This window comes from Lepidochelys olivacea (assembly GCF_965140295.1).
Source record: "Lepidochelys olivacea isolate rLepOli2 genome assembly, chromosome: 19".
Taxonomy (NCBI): Eukaryota; Metazoa; Chordata; order Testudines; family Cheloniidae; genus Lepidochelys; species Lepidochelys olivacea.
In genome coordinates this window covers 8,455,286-8,475,446 of record NC_140429.1, presented here as the reverse complement: position 1 = coordinate 8,475,446, position 20,161 = coordinate 8,455,286, and the positions used below count along the sequence as shown (strand labels likewise).

General features: G+C 41.9%; 1 protein-coding gene across 3 annotated transcripts; it reads right to left on the bottom strand.

The window, feature by feature from the left end:
* Positions 1–1,317: 1,317 nt before the first annotated feature.
* NIPAL3 (NIPA like domain containing 3) lies at positions 1,318–19,702 on the bottom strand. 3 transcript variants are annotated; one of them, XM_084652188.1, is made up of 12 exons: positions 19,482–19,621; positions 17,600–18,016; positions 15,373–15,441; positions 15,091–15,262; positions 14,935–14,994; positions 13,264–13,385; positions 11,558–11,654; positions 9,940–10,075; positions 9,059–9,147; positions 8,242–8,305; positions 6,863–6,957; positions 1,318–5,826 (listed from the first exon to the last, which is right to left on the bottom strand). In XM_084652188.1, the coding sequence occupies exons 2-12, from the start codon at positions 17,696–17,698 to the stop codon at positions 5,627–5,629; spliced, it is 1,203 nt and encodes a 400-aa protein (XP_084508314.1). In that variant the 5' UTR covers positions 17,699–18,016; positions 19,482–19,621; the 3' UTR covers positions 1,318–5,626. The 3 variants fall into 3 exon arrangements, with proteins under 3 accessions (XP_084508314.1, XP_084508313.1, XP_084508312.1); XM_084652187.1 differs by having other exon boundaries at positions 1,319–5,826; positions 13,264–13,409; positions 19,604–19,702; XM_084652186.1 differs by having other exon boundaries at positions 1,319–5,826; positions 13,264–13,409.
* Positions 19,703–20,161: the final 459 nt, after the last annotated feature.

Here is a 20,161-nt window from a genome sequence, read left to right as displayed (position 1 = left end):
TAAAACACAAATTGATTACAATCTCTGTAATACAAATAATTTCACCTAATGATGAAATGCAGCCACTTCAGAATGCAATTCAGTAACTGTTTGACAATGTACTACAGCAAAATTCTACTGAACAATGGAAGGTTTTGTTTCCAGCTGAAACCTTAATTGAATTGGCCTCATTAGCACTGACCCCCCACTTGGTAAAGCAACTCCCATCTTTTCATATATATACTGCTTACTGTATTTTTCACTCCATGCATCTGATGAAGTGGGTTATAGCCCACGAAAGCTTATGTCCAAATAAATTTGTTAGTCTCTAAGGGCCACAAGGACTCCTCGTTGTTTTTGCTGATACAGACTAACACTCTGAAATCTGTGGGGAATGTTGCCAGTGTCCCTGTACTATATGTTTTAATATTTTGACTTTCATATTTTACAATGTAGTATGTAGTGACTCCTGTTAAAAGCCTTTTCAACACCAGGACATATGGCTTCCAGTGCTTTTTCCACTTGTATATGGGTCCCCAGTGTATACATTTAATTAAGAGTATTCTCAGGGTTATCTTCTGCTTATCCCTGTGGAATACGGTCCCCATATGGTCAGTATCAATTAGGTTGGCAAGCATTCAATTAAGATTTATTGCCCGTATTCTAAATTTATAATCTCTATTTCATAAAGGCAGTGATAGGAAATGCTGATACATTTTCAAATCCCTCTGGACTTGAAAGCAAAGACATGCATCTCCAGTGCTCCCAGTCATCACAGCAGGGTAATGGATGGGTAGCACCTCAGAGAGAAGAGTGCCACTTCCTTAATCCTAGTATTGCCAACCCCAAGCACTCAAAAAATCATGAGTCAGGCCCCCAAAATCATGAGATTTTAAAAAAATAAATAAAGGGTCAAGAACCAGAAGCTAAATATAACTCTAAAGTACGCTTGAGTCACATTTTCAAGCTTTTCTCTGAAATCACGAGGGCTAGATTTTTTAAAAAAATGTAAACTAACTTTCTTATGTAATTTCATGAATCCAGGAGATGGGGCTTTCCAGCTAAATAATTCCAACCAACACCAAATATTGTGAGACTTGGCAACACTGCAATTCCCAACCCAGTCTCAGTGCCATGGATTTCCCTGTAAGTCACCCATCCAAAAGCAGACTTTGTTCTCTTTGAATGTATGTATCATTCATTGCTTATAATGCTCTACTGTCATGACTTCTCTCTTAATATGAATATAATACAATCATAATTGTTATCTTATTGGTCAAGAAAGAGTTCCATAGATTTTACCAGAACCTTTTATTAAGTCTCATTTTTGAAGCGCTTACCTAAAGGACAGTTAAATAAACATGCAACATTGCTTATGAAAAATTAAGTTATTATAATTCATAATGTAAGGCTCTTTATTTACATGTTTTAATGTGAACAAAACTTCGTAGGCAAATCATTTTGTATATCAGCCAACATCAGGCTTATATTCCACAGTATAAAGTTACAAGCTGTAGCTCACGAAAGCTCATGCTCAAATAAATTGGTTAGTCTCTAAGGTGCCACAAGTACTCCTTTTCTTTTTACAAGTGAGAGAGACTTTTAGAATATATTTAAGCGCCTGGTACATTGAAAAGCCACACAGTTTCCATTGCAGACGCAATAAGTGTCTTACATTCCATAAAGCAGCTTTTAATTCTAGGAGTAAAGGAAGGAGTTAAGGGATGATTACAGTCGCAGTATTCCCATACACCACCATTTTAGTAAGAGAGGGAGCAGTCCACTGGTTTCTGTGCATACTTTAAGGGCTTGATTCTGAGAAGTTGTGCCTCAATGGGTATAGTCAGTGGGTTTTGAAAGTGCTCTCTACATCTCAGGATCAAGCCCTGACTGAAGCTCAGACAAAAATATACTGCTTAAACTATTTATTTGAGAATAAATAGACTATTTTAGAAGTTGCAAGGAGGACTGGGATGTGTGGAAGGTGAAAGTGAGGTGGATATGTACTCTTTTAAAATTCTAATGGTCAGTTTAGCTGTAAATATTTGCTGCAACCTGAATTGTAATCCATGGCATCTCAACCCTAAAAGTATTTTGTAAAGAGCGTATAAATTGAAATTAAAACCAGTCCACAGGGCTTGCCCTTGTAAGCATGCTCTAGGCTGTTAAGTGGGTGGGGGATGTTTGGTTTGATACCTAATTGTGCTCTGTAACTGCTAGGGCTGGAAGACTGCTTAATCGGAGTGCAGGGTTTCTGCAGAGAAGGGTGTAGCTTCTGAGGGAGTGCCATGCACTTCTACTTGGTTAACAGGGATGGTGGCTGCAACACAGTATTGAGGAATAATGCAGGGGAGGTGATTTATGAGTTCATTTTAAATATCAAGCACTGAACACATGCAGCAAGTACTCATGAAGTACAAGCTATTGGCCATGTCATGAGTGGCAGTAGGACCAACATAATAAAAACAAAAATTACACTGGTGAAGGTGCTGCTCCTATGTTAGTGTGGTTGGTCACAAAGTTGCATACTGAGATCACCCAGTGCTGCCTTAACACGGCACACTGGAGCAGCCCAAGCTGTTATTTTTATATAGGTTATATACACACCCATACACATCACACCGTCACTAGAGCCATTTGGGAGAAAGTTTTAAAAGCGAGTTTTATTGAAAGAAAATGCAATGAACATTTAAACACATCGAAGAATGGCCCATTAACCCTTGAAATGAGGCTGAACTGCTTAAATCTTTATAAAGAGTCCAAACAGTCTCTTGCCCTACCCAGTAAAAGGGTCAGAGCTATGTGAAAATCTAAAAGCCCCTGGGACCTGGCCAGGGATGGATTTCCCCAGTGCAGGATCTGCAGAAGACAGCCATATCCTGTGCCAAGAGTCAGGGGCAGGAGGTGTGTGTCGGGGCATGGGTGCAGCACTGTGGAGATCTGTAGAAGACGGTTATCTATTATTTTTATGCCTAGGAACAGTACAAAAGGTGACTTAAAGTCACCAGACCCCCTGTCCCTTGGGCTTAGAGTTCTGTGCTGTGTCCCTTAGAGGCACAGTAGAGAATCTCTTCCATGGTGTCAGTAATAAAGACAACCATGTACTAAAGAGCCTAAATATTTACTCTCTGGGAATTTGCATATTGTTCAGCTGCAATTTTTTATTTCTTTTTAAATACCACTAAGAAATTCCAGAAGCAGCTATGAAAACAACATTTGAGTAACACAAAGGGCTGTATGTAGCCCATGGCAGGATCAATAACGCAAACATTGAAGTCAACTGGTAGCTGACTTCCATTATTATAGTAGGATCAGGCCCATTAAACCAGACACTAGTTAATGTCATTTACTGCAGAGGGCTCCAGGATATAGAGAGCTTTAGAATGTTAGACATTGAATTTGTATGCATTTGTGGTTTAGTGCTGATCTATACTGATGTAATATGTTTCTGTGGTTTAATAGCCACAATGTCAAAACGCCTACTGCCTCAGTGATTAAAAGGGAAGAGATATGAGAAGCGAGCATTCTTGCCTCCCCCCATACACCCTCTCTTTCACTATTCTGCTTTGTATCTTTAATGAACAAAAGCCACACATACATTCACAAATAGTTGACTACTGGGGATTGAAAGCCAATGGTACTAAATCAATATCAGGGGGAAATCCAGTAAGTTTAAAGTTCTGGCAATACTAGTCCATTAACTTCGTTATCTTGCTTAAGCATGATGGGCAAAAAAAAAAAAAAAAAGGCAGATATTTCTCTAGGTTTCATAAGCTCGAATGTACAGGATGCCATTGATAAGCTCTGAATTGTCAGACATGTCAAGCAGCTCTGTGTAAAGCAGAAATATATAAAGTGGCCATCCACCTGTTCTGAGGTCTTTTATACAATTTTTTTCAAGCTGCTCAGAAAGTACCAAAGCAGTGGCAAGTATTTGCAGGTGTAAGTAGTATTTATAGCCAACAAAGCAAACACTTGATGCAGAAGAACCAATTCTGTTTTCATTTACGATATATTTTACCCAAATCAATGGAATTCTTGTGGATTTTTGCCAGTGAGAGCAGAATCTGGCCCCCTGTATATAAGTACACAAACCTGCTTTTGCAAATCCTAGGTCCTCTCAGCCCAGTTTGTGTAGGAGTAACTTTGTGCAGTGCACAGAAAGCAATTGCTATTGACTTCAAAGAAGCTTCTGCTTGTTTGTTCAGCCACACTGCTATGAAGATAGGCTGAATTGCACTGAGCAGACTTAAAATTCCATTCTTTAGTAAGACAGATATATTTAGATAGGGGACAAAAAAAGTTAAAGTGCAACTGCCTGAAAAGCAGATGTAAGTTATATGCAGCTGCATGTATTATACTCATAAAAACATATATTTTGACCATGTCCCTTTAATCTGACAAAATTCCTCCCTATCTGCTTCTAACTACCCTTTAGAAGATAGAAAATTAAATATATTTTTCCCTTTATCATGAATGAATGCACACTGCTGTGTTATTGTTATCCTGCTCACAAGTGGTGAAGCGTGCATGTTCATTTATTCTTGTTGGATTGCTGACAAGTAATGGGCTGCTGCCTTTTTACTTTTGAAGGAAAACAAAACCCCACAGCCCTGGGGCTGAGATTTTCAAATTTGCCAAAGGGATTTGGACACCATTGAGCATCCAAATCTTTCAGACAGCTTTGAAAAATCTGAGTCTGAATCTTTTGTTCAGGAAACAAAATTGAATTTAGACCTTACAAAGAAATACAGGAACACCAAGTTAGCAAATCGAAAGTTTGACCAACTACAATGCCATTTTCATTTCTTGCACTTCACTGTGTCAATTTCTACACCATCTAATCCAGGCCGTGGCAAATCCTCTGAAATTAGAAAACTGGTGACCATCATCTGTGCGCTAAATTGATGTGCAGTCTAACACAATGGTGCTACAAAACACATTTGACATGCACATCTCACTCAACACTAGACAGAGCGTAGCGGTTATTGAGAAATACAGCACGTTTATGGTCTGGAAAAAAAAAAGGTGGATCAGATCATTTACTTCCTTATTCTACTGTTTTATACCATTCCTAAAACACAGTACTGGCAACACTCCTTTAGTTCAGTGACATTTTAATGCAATGCTAAAGTTCAGTGACATTTTAATGCAATGCTAAAGAAGTGTTCATGAGGTAACCAACATATCAAGGTCCAACTTTTTGGAACTCCTTCATAATTGATATATGATAAACCAAATTTTGCCCTTCAGTACTGTTTACTTCAGTTTGTGTTGTACCTACTGCTGGCTGAGCTGAAAAGTGACAGTCACTGTACTTCACACAGCTCTGCATCTTCACAGTGCCAGCTGTCCGATCAATATCAGATAGCCACAATACTGCCTGTCATTGCATGTTCAAAGTTAGTCCGTCTTTTAAGGATGCAATGATTTACTGCTAGCTTAGGACAAATGCTTCCAAGTCCACAACTATACAGAGTCCTTTATTCAAATAATCCGTCTTGAAAGTTAAGTTTGAGACTAGTTTTAAACCATACTGAGTTCAGCTGTAACATACTCATTTATATTTTAATGGATCTAAAAACCAAAGCGATAAATAAATAAAGACCACACTCTTGTTGCCCTAAGTCAGCTTCTTAAAGAGCACTCACTCCTTTTTACTGTGCTCCAGCACACGGTAGGGCAGTGCAGAAACTCCTTTGGAACCATGCTCCTCCTGTACTATTGGCAGCGTGGCTGGAGTGTAGATCTCCGCCATGCTATCATTGTTCTCTAGGGCACCATAGGAAAAGGAAGCTTTGAGGTCAGGCTGAACTGCAATTCCTTTATCGTGCACATTCTGCATGCCTGCGACAGGGGGAGGAAAGACAGGGATTAAGTGGTTAGGAAGAGAAGTCCCTTCTTCCTCCACCCTGTTATTGACAAATTATACAATTTCAGGGCTAGCAATTTGCCCTATCAGTTGTGTGAGTGTTAAACAGAAAGACATAAATAACCCTGGAAAATTACAGCGGCTAAGCTCCTTGTGGGCGGGTGATGGCAGTCAGCTATCATTAATTTGAACATCATTTAGTTACAATCCTCCCCTTTCCCCAAAGTTTATTCTTAATCTTTTGAATTTCTGGAGCACCTTTCATGAGAGGGGCATCGAGTGCTTGGAGCAATTAATATTCAGGACCTAAGAATTGATTACTTCATCCTGTGAAGTATAATTATATTCATTTTTCACTGTATATGTAGTCTTAGTGGCCTGATTTTTCAGGGGTACAGAGCACCTACAACTCCCCCTGTGGTTAGTAGGAGTTAAGAGCATACAGCATTGTGCGACACTGGGCCCCTACTCTCTCTGCTTCACCCACTGGAGGACAGAGTTTCTCCCCAACTGGTGGTTGTAAAGTGATTTATAGATTAAAAGATCTGATTTTTGTTAAGTTTGCTTCAGATTCTAGACCCGATTTTTATGAACGCTAAGGCAACATCACACCACTCTGGCAGGGATATAGTCCCACTTTAAGGTCCCTTTGCCAACTAGAACAATATAAAGCATCCTTAGCGTAAATGAGAATCAGACCCTCTGTATTCCTTTTAAAATGATTTTGACACCAAAGCTACATTCATCATATCAATCGCATTGTGATGATTTACACTGCTGGGCTATCAAAGATATAGAAGCAACCCATCATGAAGAGAAAAAGTTATGGATGCATAAACCGTTTAACAAATAAAAAGAAGAAAAAATAATACCACAGCAGCCCAACAGGATGCAACACTGAACAAATGCTAAAATAAAATAAAATGTAGAGCAAAATCAAAACATGACTTTTTATTCTGATAATTGACGTTTAAGAGGCAGAATGGCAAAATATTGAACTTTTCCTGTTACCTGGCATAGCATCCATTGAGATGTATGGTTCAAATGGTATGGATTTCTTCTTGTTTCTTGTGATTAAGAAGACACCTAAAAATGCAATGAGGCACCTGAGAGAGAAGGGGCGGGAAAGGGGAAGAAGAGGAGAAAAAGCCTAATGAAATGAGTGGAAAAAAAAAAAAAGAAGTCAACAAGCCAAGGTTGTTGCTTTTTCTGAATGTTCATCCTGCACCAGAAGAACAGAACACAGAGCTGGAAGAGACGGAACCTGCAGAGCAGAGTTACACCAGGGAGCAGTGTCTCTTAGTTGAATAATGACTATGTTCACATTATTGAGATCCATGCTGTGTGCAACTTGTAATCAGAACAAGTCAACCTTTCCCTTGGCAAAATGCTCAGTTATTAATTTGCACTTATGGGAACTGCTGAAGTCTTGACGAATTATAGGGGAATGGTAACAACCCAAAGTTTGATTCACCCTTTCTAAATGCCGAGATTCAACAGTATAACCTTTTTGGCATTTCTGTAGGTAAATGTACTGACAGTTGTCAGCCCTAATTTCTGCAGTATGCTAATGAGAAGAGACAAGGTTAATTAGTACTTTCAGTGGGTCTGTGTTTCTGCATTAATTTGTAACATAGTTTAATGTGTCCCCTGTTTAGGGAGAGCTACTTTAAAAATCAACGCATTGTAACGAGACTCAGTACCGAGATATATAACTAAGAGCTTTACTGATCCTGTCTGCACTGCATGAGTTTCTAAGCAGTACTTGATTGGACTCCCAAAACCCTATCCCCAGCCCAGCATAGGTTCAGCATAAAACCTGGGATGGGTTCTCGGTCATTTATTTGGTTGTTCTAGTCCTGCTTGGAAATTAGGAGGGACACCTTTAGTACCTTACTCTAAACGTTAAAGGGGATAAATGTAACTGGTATGAAGATTCATGCTTCAGGGCATAAGCTGGTCTCCATCTAGGGTCAGGAAGAAGTTTCCCCACGTGGTATAGCTGTTGCACAACTGCGTGCACAACAGAGCTTTTACGCCCTTCTGAAGCATCCACCTTGGGCCTATGTCAGAGACAAGACATGGACTTCATGCGCTATTTTACATTCTAGTAGGACAGTTTTCGGGGTATGTTATCCTACACACCATTGGAGGCTAGAAGACAAAGCAGTAGTATAAATGAGTCCCAGATATGTTTCAATAAAAAAATTCATGCCACAGAGGACAATAACCTCCCCCCACCTTTTTAAAGGTTAGCCATATAGAGAAATACATTTCAATTTGCTAACACAGTAAGCATCTGTGTAAATCAGCAATGTTTCATTCACTTCAATAGCACCATGCCAGTTTACACCAGCTGAGGATCTGACCTGGTATCTTTAAAAACGTACCCTAGTGCAAACATGCATATATGGAGAACATCTTCACCAGTGAAGTCCAAGTAGAAGGTTGCTCCTGAGACAAGAGGAGAGAACATGAACAGGTTTTAGCTTAAATTAGATTCTCTCCCCCATGTGACTGAGCAAGTATAGCTACATTTTAAATCACTGCTTTCTCTAGCAATCAAATCATTTTTAGGGGGGGGGGAACGGGGGCCTATAGAAATGCCTGCTGTACACTTAAGTTATACTGGTATAAATCTGTCAGTTAGGGATTGGATATTTTACCAAAATAGGTTTACTGGTACAACACCCTAGAGCGGATGCAGTTATACTGTTATAATGGGGCCTTATGCTGGTATAGTTCATTCTTCTTCCTGTACGGGAATAACTCCACTGGAATAAATACCTTTAGACACCAGCATAACTCCATCCACACTAGGGGGTTGTGTCACTTTAACTACACCAGTATAATTAAAACAATACAATTTTTATGTTTAGTCAAGCCCCAACGAATAGTAGAGGAGTTTTAGCCCTGGACCTTAACTACACATCTAGCAAGCATTCAGACTGCAAGACACCCACTCTTTTTATACTTTAGGACAGAGTGAGTAATCCAGTCTCAGACAAGATCGGATAGCTGATTTGGTTTTTAAGAGAAAGTTTTTTCCAACAACCTAATTAATTCACACAAAATGAAACTGACTACAGAAAACAGCAGGAAAATGCAAGTTATCTTCCTCAGCTAGAAAATCAGGATTTTTCTCCAAAGTCTTTTGCCCTTATTTTAAAAGAACAACAAACCTGATAACATTGCACAAGTGTTTACCTGCTGTAATCGCTGTTGCTGTGGACAGGATGTAGCCTATGCTGGCAATCTGTGATGAGTCATACAGCTGCGAAGCTTGGGTTAGAAACCTTCAAATACAATGGCAAACAATGCAGGTTGATTTCATTTATTTTTTTTTAGAAGAAGAATTCTCAATGTGTGTTTAGAAGTTGCTTCTGTAGGAGATAGTTCTTTCCCTGTTTGAAGACACCTCTCAAAAGAGTGCTCTCTAGATAAAGATTCTAGTTTCTCTTCTTCCTTATAACTTCAGTGGAGTCACTCCTTATCATAGCAGTTTAAAAGGAGAGTCGGACCCCCAAAGGGAAATCCTGGCCCCACTGAAGCCAGTGGGAGTTTTGCTATGGATGTCAATGGAGCCAGATTTTTAAAAAGTTTGTATCCACGTTCCTAATACCGGGTCAGAGGAGAGTGCTGATAATGCTTCTTTCTGTAGCGTACAGCAGACTTGGGCAATATTGTTAGCGGAGGGCTAACAGTGCTCCCACTGAAGTCAGTGGCAAAACTCCCATAGGTTTCAGTGCGAGTAGAAACAGGCCTTTAATGAAAAAACCTGGCTTACAGGTATTGGCAATCTGTCAGCATCAAGTTTTCATTAACATTATGGTTTCAGAGAAATGGCCGCTATTCTATTTTGAATTACAATCTTGTATCTTTCTTTTAATTCTCAGTACTATGGTTATTATGAAGGATCTGGTGTTTACATAGCAAAGAGATGAAGAACTTCCCTCTCTCAGGGCCAGCATAACAGTGAGCAAGTTAATTACCTATTCTTATCCATGTGGGTTGATTTCTAAACATCTTAACTACATTCTACTCCACAGCTGTAAGCCACAACAGGAAAAGAGACCTGATCAACTCACCTTGCTTGAAAGACTGCTGTTGCAACCATGCATACCAACATGATGTAGAATATAGGGTAGCCGAGCTGGAGGCTTCCTTGTATTGAGACAATAATCATGCCTGCTATAGCCTTCACAGTCACTACAGTCATAGACCCTGTGAATATGTAACAAAGCTCAGTTATAACATAGCAGCACATACCACTGGATTGTTAACAGCACAACGGGTGGCTGCTAGCAAAGCAAAAGGTGACGAGCCTCAGCCTTCCTTTTGCAAAGGACAAAACAGGGAGGAGTGTGATTCTTGACTTCTGTTCTCAGTTCTGCCACTGGTTCACCATGTGACTTTGGGTGAGTCACTTAACCTCTGCATGTGGCTGCTTCCCCACCTGTAGAATGCTGGTATTTACCCAATCTCCATTAATGTGTGAACAGAGCCTTAAGATCAAACAAAGGGGACTAGAAGGGTACAAATATGCCTTACTTCTGATGGTGTACCAGCTTTATTACTAAAATGGAGACATCTTCTAAACACAGCTCAAGAATTAGGATTGAGAAAAGCTCATTCTCTTCCCCATTTCTGCAAACACAAGTCAAGGCACTTCAGAATTAAGGTGGTCACCCTGTCCACGATTTGGTTGCCCTACCAGGCCTCCAGTTATTAAGCTAGATGCCACAGTGATGGCGCAAAGCTTGAGAGGGCACTGCAGCGCCCTGAATACTGCTTTCCAAGCGCCAGATCACGGAGCCAGTTATACACCAAGTGGAACCTTCAACTCCCAACGCTTTAGCACGCCAGTTTGTTTCTCTGCCCTTCTAGCATTTCGTTCACTTGGTGTTTCTTAAGATGACAGGTCAACAGGAAGGAAAACGCTAGGGGGCGAAATCCCGGCCTTAGTGAAGTCAATGGCAAACTCCCATTAACATCAGTGGAGCCAGGATTTTGCCCCACCTCCAGAGCTTCTTCTGGACTCAGCATGGATCTGTTGACATAGGGTTGTATTGGAGCCCCAAGAAGCCATAAATACAACTGCAGCTCTTCCTTTAAGACTATAATGGCTCATACAACAGTCACAGTAATCATCTTCCATCCTCCTTTAGCACCTTACGACTGAGGATCTCAAAAGCAAGCAATTCACAGACATTCATGTAATTTAGATTCCCCAACATCCCAGCCTCCCATTTTACAGATGGGGAAAATGGAGACGCAGAGAGGTCAAACGCCTTACAAAGGTCACACATGGAGTCAGTGTCAGAGCCAAAAAGATTCCCGGACTCAAAATCCTGTATTTTAGCCACAAGATCATCCTTCCATCTCAGCTGAAGCCATAAGACACTTCACAGTGTTTTGCATACATGGACACAACACATTGTCATTAGCAGGGTTTAGAATCTGACATAGCGTCTATTTGGGGGACTAGATCCTGCCTCCATGAGGAGTGGACTGATGGTCCAATAGGTCTTGTCCATCTCTACTTGCTTCAACCTGAAATACTATAGCAAGATACAGGCTTTATTTGCTTTTCATAAACATTAGCAACATAAAATGCATTAACATTCCCCACCGCCAGGAGCTCTTCACTCCAATTTGTGATATTAAACCACAGTTAGAAAATGTTAAGCACGCATTTGAACTTACCCAGCAATGCTACCAGCAGAAGAATAACTACTATATAGTTTGCACTTTTCCTCTTGTAAAAATATAGCAGCAGGCAGAACAGTATGATTTCTACAAGCTAGAAAAAAATGCAGAAATAAGTATTAGAAAAAGTGAGGGATGGGGTGGGAAATCCTTTTTCTTGCAGTGTGTGCGGCTTTGATGCTCATGTTGGTAATAGTAATAATACCTAGCTCTTTTCATCATTAGATCTCAAAGCTTTACAAAGGAGGTCAGTATCATTATCCCCATTTTACAAGTAGGGAAACAGAGACAGAGAGACAGAGGAAGTGACTTGCCAAGGTCACCAAGGCAGGCCAGTGGCAGAGTTTGGAATAGAACCCAGGGCTCCGGAGTCTCAGTTCTGTGCACTACCCGCTAGGCCACACTACCTCCCATAAGCCTTGTAATACTATAGCTTTATTTGATGCCACAGAACTGCCTGGTCCCATGAAACTTGATGGATGGAAACGATCCTGTGCACATTTTCTCCTATTGTGGTACTGCTAACATCCATCAAAGCTAAGGCAGGATCTAGTAAGACTATAGGTCAAATCAGCCGTGATCTGAATGGATGAGATCTTCAGTGACTTTTGCAAGAACAGTGGAGTGGGAATTTCTGGGGACTTGGTGTTCCTTAAAATAAAAAAACCAACCAAACCAAACCAAACAAAACAAAAAAACCCCAAAAAACCAGGCCAAATAACCCCAATTGTGCACCCAGGTCACTGTTCTCATTCAGCTTTTTCTAAAGAGGCTGAGGACCCAACCCACCACCCATTCAAGTCAATAGGACTCTTTCAACTGCCTTCAAGCGGGACTTGGATGGGGTCCTAATTATGAGAACATTACGTTTTTTGCCTTCTGGCAAAAGCACAGATATGAATCACAGTACATGGGCATCTTAGGCTCAGTTGATGCCAATCTGCAGTCTGTTACCAGGAGTTAACAGTGGCAGGTTGGGGAGGGGGTGGGATATTTTCAACGTGCTTGAATCCTGGCACAATAATTCAGACAGGGAAGGGAAGCTGAAGACCAATCGGTTCTAGAAAATACACCCTCTGCTTTAGATTGTGCATACACATACATGCTCCAAGCTAGGGAGACAATTATGGGAAAAGCTCTTAGAGTCATTAACAGAGCCAAGTAAGAGTGATGAGAATAATTAAAAGGATTCAAAAACCTGCCTTATAATGATTGAACTCCTTGAGTCTATCTATTTAACTTAACCAAGAGAAGGTTCAGGGGTGACTTGATCTGTGGGGACATGGGGTATAAATATTTGATAATGGGCTCGTCTATCTAACTGAGAAAGGTATAGCACGATCCAATGGCTGGAAGTTGAAGCTAGACAAATTCAGACTGGAAATAAGGCATACATTTTTAACAGCAAGAGTAATTAACCTTGGAATAACTTACCAAGGGTCATGGTGGATTCCCCATCACTGACAATTTTTAAATCAAAATGGGATGTTTTTCTAAAAGATCTGCTCTAGGAATTATTTTGGGGAAGTTCTATGGCCTGTATTATACAGGAGGTCAGACCAGATGATTACAATGGTGCTTTCTGGCCTTGGATGCTATGAAAATGCAGCAAGTATCTATGAAAATCCATTTTAAGTGAATGCCCCAGCCAGGCATATTTCAGAAAGCATGGAATCCAGCTCATATTTTATGGGCCACCTTACCATGTATAAAAGAAACGGCCAGCTGACTAAATGCTTAGTGATATTATCTCCTGTCATCATCTCATGACTGTTGGGTCCAAATGTTATCAGCAGGTAAGTTCCAACAACTGCCAAACCACAGCCTATGAAGGACAAAACATAGCGTCCTTTGGCAAACCAAGGACAAGAAACAGAAGACATGTTAGTGGATCAGTACAGATGCCTGGGTTACACACTGCACATGCATAGCGATCGTTATAACTACAGATCATGCTTCCCCCGGGAAATAGTTCATTCCTCCACCCTCTGTGCCCCACTTTCAAAATATTAGAAAAAACAAGCAATATATTTGCTGTGAGCTGAGAACCAAGAGTTAACGCAAGATAAAAAGTCTTCTAAACAAATAGGTGAGGGTGAGTGCTAAATTTTGAACCTAGGCTTCCTGGCAATGCCTCTTTAACAATGCAGTGTTCATTCTGTCAGGAGGCAGAAAGACTAAGGCCCCGAACCAGCAAATACTTGCACATCTATGTCGTTCCACTGAACTCTGATTGTGTTTGTGACAGATTGACAATTTCCTGCAATATTCTGAATTAGGTTTAATACCCTTTGGGGGTCAATCATGTTAAAAATGTAATTGTGTATGTGTTATTGTGGAATTGTATGCAACTTCAATGGAAGGTATCAGGAACTTCAAAGGTTTTTTTTGAAAAAGACAAGTGAGGTGGATTTCCTACAAAATACCTGGGAGTAAGGGGAATGCAAATGACCCATTTCAAATCCACCTTTTGAAGCTATGCCTGGGGAACGAAAACCCATTGTCTATTGATTATCTAGTCCTGGAAACTCTCGATCAAAGACCCTTGAGCTCTATAAAAAGGTGGATTAAACAGGTTGTGAGCATGCTTGGTCTGAGCTGAAGCTGCGATTAGCTTGAAACCACAAGGAAACCCCTAGGGTGGGGTTTGGAAGGACTGCTCCAGCCAGAGCCCACATTAGGGTTGGGGTGATCTCTGGTAGATTTATTAGTATAGGAGTAGGGTTTTTTAAAATTGTTTTTAATGGGTTCTCTGTAATGCTTGTTATGTTAAGAATAAAATAGGCTTGCTTAGAAAGAGCTGTGGGGTACCTTATACCGGTGGGCAGTCAGACTGTCAACCGTCTCCGCAGAGAAAGCAAGCAGGTCTGCTTGGGTACCCTGTCTCTGCTAGGAACAACATAGTGAAGGCAGGGAACTCCTGAGCCTGGAGATACATTGGTCAGAAGGGAGAGAGACATGGGTCTCCATCCAAGAGAGGTGATGCCAGAAACCTGAGAGTGGGAGCCCTTGCTGAACCAGACAAGGGGGAATACAGGTGCAGTTAATCTGAGACAATATTTAAGGGATTTTCAGGATCAAGGATGTGCCATCAGCCTCCATCAGATTCCTCCAATAAACCCCACATCGAACTATTTCTAAGATCAGTAAGCAAGGAGGGGACCTTACAGGTTCATTTTCAACAATCAACCCTACATATGGAAAATCCATTTGTAAAAACATCAGATAAACCTTTCTACTGAAAAAACATTATTTTAAGCATTAGTGTCCCTTAAATAACTGTCATGCTATATACTATATGAAGCAATGGAGTAAAAATTAAGCAGCATTCAAAGCAGAAATGAAGAATACAGAATAATGGAAGTGAAACTTACTCAGAAAGTCTTTGGGTTTCCACTTTTCTTTAATGAATATAATTCCTATGATTGCGCTAGCTATTAAAAAGGACAAACAAAGTTATGTGCATTGCGTTTTCATAAGCAATCTTGTACTGGTACATAAACAAAGATACACGAGTCCTTTTCCTTTACCTATAACAGACACTGCACTAAGTGGCACAATCAGTGAAAGAGGTGCAAAGGCATAGGACGAAAACACCCCCAGTTCTCCCAGCAGCAGAAAAAACAGACCACACCACCATGTCTTGGTCCTGAAATAGTCCCGAGGGTCTTTGGAACCTGCCAGCCGGATGTGGCTATACTTCTAGAAAGGAAAAAATAAAAATTTAAAAAACCCAGATACTTGGGGATCCTTACTGCTTTTTAAGTAAAGGACGCTTGGGAGAGGGTCAGTATTTGTTTCATGATACTCACCTGGAGGTTGAGTGCAATACTGATAACTAGATGACCAAATATAGCCAGTAATGCACCGATCAAGTTTTCCTGTAAAGCAAAGCAAACATGCAGATATTAGATTTGCCCCGTGAAGCCAGTGGAAGGTGGGGAGAGGGACAATCCTGATAGAAAGCAGATTTTTGAATACCTCTTTCTGAGTCTCTGGGTTCTGTCTCCAGATCTAGCCACTATTCCTATATGATCTTGGGCAAGTCATTTAGTCTCTTAGTGCCTTCAGTTATCCCATCTGTAAAATGGGGTTGAATAATACTTTCCTGCCTGACATGGGCATTGTGAGGCTTAATTTAATGTTTATGGAGCTCTTTCAGATCCCCATAAGATAGGTAATGTAGCCCTGCACCATGTTCTTTTTTCAGTAAGTAGCACACCTAAAAATCCATTTTCATAAAGGACCTGAGAATTTGGTGTTCACCAGAGTACGGATTAGGCAGGTTCTTCAGCACCTTTCTTCAATTCCAGGTTCAGCCTCTAATAAATATCTTGACTGACCTCCAACTTTCACAACTGGCTGGATAAGAGCTTGCAGGAAGAGATTTAGAATGTGCCTTTTAAATGAACCAGTAAGTCATTCCAGAGAAAAGGGGGTGGAAACCACTCCTGAGACTAGTGTTTACAGCCCAGCAATACCTTGAACAAGCTAGAGGCAGAATTTAAAGCAACAATGAATGAAAGTCAGGATGAATCACAGAAGAGATGCACATCACGATGCTACCAGAAGAGCTTGGAGTGATCTCTCTCTGTCAAGTAGGGACATTTACCATTTGCGTTCCTCTAGCAACAGTCTAAATCGCATTAGAGCATCATTAACAGTTTTAGTTTCAAACACAGCTATCCAAGGTATAGCGGGTACTTCAAGGTGATTTATTTGGGATAGCTGAGTATTTGTCCCTCTCTCTCTCTCTCCCCGCAACTATTGATATTAAAGGCCTTGGCATTATTTTTTCATGCCCACTCAGGCAGTGGCTTTAAAGTAACGAATTACATATGTAAGTGGGACAGAAAGCCCTTTGATAAGTTGAAGGTGATTAGGGTGCAAAAGGAGTTTAATAAGCAATGAGTCTCATAAAGTTAACTTCTCCCAGAGTATCCTAGGGTATGCCTACACTGCAATTAGACACCTGCAGCTGACCGCTGCCATCTGACTCAGGGCTTGGGCTAGGTACTGTGTATAGACACAGTGAAGTGCAGTCTCCCTCCCCCCTCACAGGGTCCTTGAGCCTGGGCTCCAGCCTGAGCCCAAATGTCTACACTGCAATTAAACGGCCCCTTACCCCGAGCCAGCTGGCATGGGCCAGTCATGGGTTTTTGATTGCAGTGTAGACATGCCCTAAGAGAACATCCCACTGCAGACAGCAGGAGGGGAAGAATATTATAACCCAACCGGATTCCATGCTAAGAAACTCAGTAGGTTCCACTGGTTCATCAACCAAACCTCAGTCTAGAAGGGCATGGCAGAAGCACTGCTTCCACCAAATGGCCCCGGCCGTACAGCTCAGAGTTGCTGGCTCAGGAGGCCAGACATACTGAAACGTGCCCATGCCAGTTCTCTCAGCAGCACTTAGACTCGCACCGCACTCAGATCTGCATCCTCAGCAAAGAGCCTTGCACAGTGTTTATCGTCGTTCTAGCTGGGATTTTCAAAGGGGCCTTTGAGTCAGCAGCCCAAATCCCAATCCTAACTTCATTAAGATCCTCTGAAAATTCCAGCCTCAGGACCAGTTAGAGAGGAAGGATGGGCTTCTGGTTAAAGGGTTGGGTTCACTTCCCAGCTCCCTGTGTGACCTTGGGCAAGTCACTTAACATCTTTGGCCCAGCTCCCCAAAGTTACTTAGGCTCCTAACTTCCAATGAAGTCAGTGAAAGTTAGGAGCCTAAATATCTTTGAGGATCTGGGCCTTAGTCCCTCAGCTCCCTCTCTATAAAGTGGGGGGTAATAATCCTTCCTGTCTCACTTCATCTTTCTTGCTGTTGGTTCTTCAGGGCAGGGACTGTGCCTCACGAGGTCTATACACAGCACCTAGCACCTGAAGGCCCCTAGGCGCTGCTGTAATACAAATGTACAGCACATGATCCGAAAGCTCAGCACATTCAAGACAATATTTAAATTTCCAAGCCAGACATAAATCCCAGCGCCATTCAGGTCAAGTTTTACGCCTAATAGGCGGTGCCTTTGGTGAACATCTGACCTTGTAAGAATAGGGATCCTCATGGGGCAGGACAGATACAGCAGCTGTTGCGAGTGGAAGCTGCTGGAGCTGCAGATCTAGGCCATTCCCTCTTTCCATTTTGGCTTATTCACACATATCCCTTGCGGCTTCCTCAACAACTGCAACCGCTCTTCAGAGAAGAGACGCAGGCACGGCCGGTGCCTCCTGGCCCATCACTTTACACCACTTCTCCTTTTCCATCTTGCTGCCCCTGAGCTAAGGAATGGGCTGGTCAGTGGAATCCAAGCACCCCCACAATTGCTGATCTGCTGCTGTCTCCTTCTTCCCCGCACGGCAAAGTGGGGACGAGACAGTCACTCCAGGAAGAGGTGTGGATCAATCCGTATTTCCAGTAGGTCAACAGCACAGCAGCTTATATTCCTGAGATTTTAGACACTAAGAAAGATTTAAAAATAAAAGGTAAATCAATGAACAATAATCACAACACTTGCCACCTGAGAGCAGTGTATTTATAGTGACATGGACACACACAAGTGTCAGGTAGCCAGGTGGTCAATTGGGGGAGGATGGGATGAGAAATTCTGGCCAAGTACACCAGGCAAACCTTTACTCTCATAAGAAGTTCCCCAGAATCAAACTAACATTCAAACATATTAGATGGGACCTCAGTGTTTAAGATTTTTCCTCAAGAGACCGACACAGCACCAACTGCATAGAACTCAGTTCATCTGAGCTGATACTTAAACTGCATGTTGTACTGAAGGCAAATGTTCCTTTGGGTGGTATTAAAAGTCAGGCCATCGCATTTGAAGAGCCATAGTCAAAAAGCTTTCTGTCCTCCATGTCCTGTTTTACACTCCTTTAGTGCCTAGTGACCTTGTGTTGTACACCCAGGAGAGACAACATCGCAGGCCCTTCCACCACTACCCAACAGAGATCATAGTGCCACTTTTCATTTCCTCTAACCGGGGGGCTGAGCCTGCCCCCATTTTGATGAAAGCTCCCATTGACTTCAGTGAGAGCAGGATTGGGCCCTTAGAGACTTCAAGCTCCTAGGGGCAAGACTCTCTCTAGTTGTCTGGGAAGCACCATGCCCACCTGAAGGACCTAGCAGTAGCAGGCACTTTGATAAGCACCTTTCACTGGAGAACATCAAAGCACTTTACAAACACTCAAGAACAGAGACTCACAAAGCGATCCCTTATTATAGCAGGGGAGACTAAGGCACAGAGCAGTTTAAGGGCCTGATATTTGGAGGTGCTGAGCACCCACAGCTCCCATTGAAACTACATGATCCTGAAGACAATATAAGCTATGGATGATAAGCACCCCGCAAAAATCAGACCCTAAGTGAGTTGCCCAAGGTCACAGAATAAGTAAGTGGCAAAGATGGAACTAGGATCCGGTAGCTCCACTGCTCAGTCCCATGCCTTGGCTACAAACCACAAGCTCTCTTTCCAAGCCTTAGGCCTATAAAGGATTTACCTGGCCCACCCCCAGTGATAGTGGGTACAACAAATACAGCAAATGCCCTTCACATGCCCAGCAGAGGAAGAAGCAAGCCACCTAGCAAATCAGCTGGGTTAGGGTGCAGAGGGAAGGGCAAGATTTGATTTTTGAATCACTATCCAAGCACAATCCAAATCAGGAGCTTTGCTAGACAAACAAAAAAAGTTCTTCCATGTCACTTCCTGGTTTAGGCAACCCACCTTGCCCTTTCCGGGCTCCTTCTGAGCCTAAAAATAAAACAGGCTGGCTTTTCTTAGAGTAATACCTAGCAGGAACAAATCAAAATAAGACACATAAGTTCCCAGACCGACAGAAAATATGAATCAGACCAGAAATTGTAGATAATTCATGAACTTTCTATTGCCCAGGCAAAGCCATCGATGTCACTCACCCAATCTGAGTTTCAAACACACACTCATCTGGCTTTCCACTTCAGATCAGTGATGAAGGGATCTCTGCTACTACTTTACACCCAGGGATATGGATTTGCACACATTGCTGTTAATTTCTTACCCAATTTAGGGCTGCCAGTCTGCTGCAGTGTTTTGCTCTTCCCAGGGTACTGTGATTTGGTGCTAGACCTGCCAGTCAGTTGGGAGACTCCTGTGTAATTAAGATTACTGGCTGCTAGGCAGGGTGTTAAAGGGCAGGCCTTGCCTATTGGTTGGGAAAAGTAAAGCTTGTTTGAAGTACAAGATACTGAAGAGAGAATGAAAGCAGAGACCCAGAGCTGTGTTTTCATGCCATTTTGTGGGGTGGCCTCTAGTGGCCACAATTTTGTATTTGCATGGAAGCCACTTTTGTGGGTGCATCAGAATAAATGGGATGTCATGGCCCAAATGTGCAAGATTTTGAGAGATGCGGAGTACCCTCATCTCCTGTTCATTGCACTCAGAGGGGAGGACGCTGCATTGGGGCTCTGTCTCGGAACACATGCAGTTTTCTTTTTCTGAGGCCCGATCCTGTGAGATGACGAGCACAAACAAACCCCAGTGAAATCATTGAGAGTTACAGGTGCTTAGCATCTCTCCAATGCAGCCCAAAGATGCACTAGTTAAATGGATGTGCTTT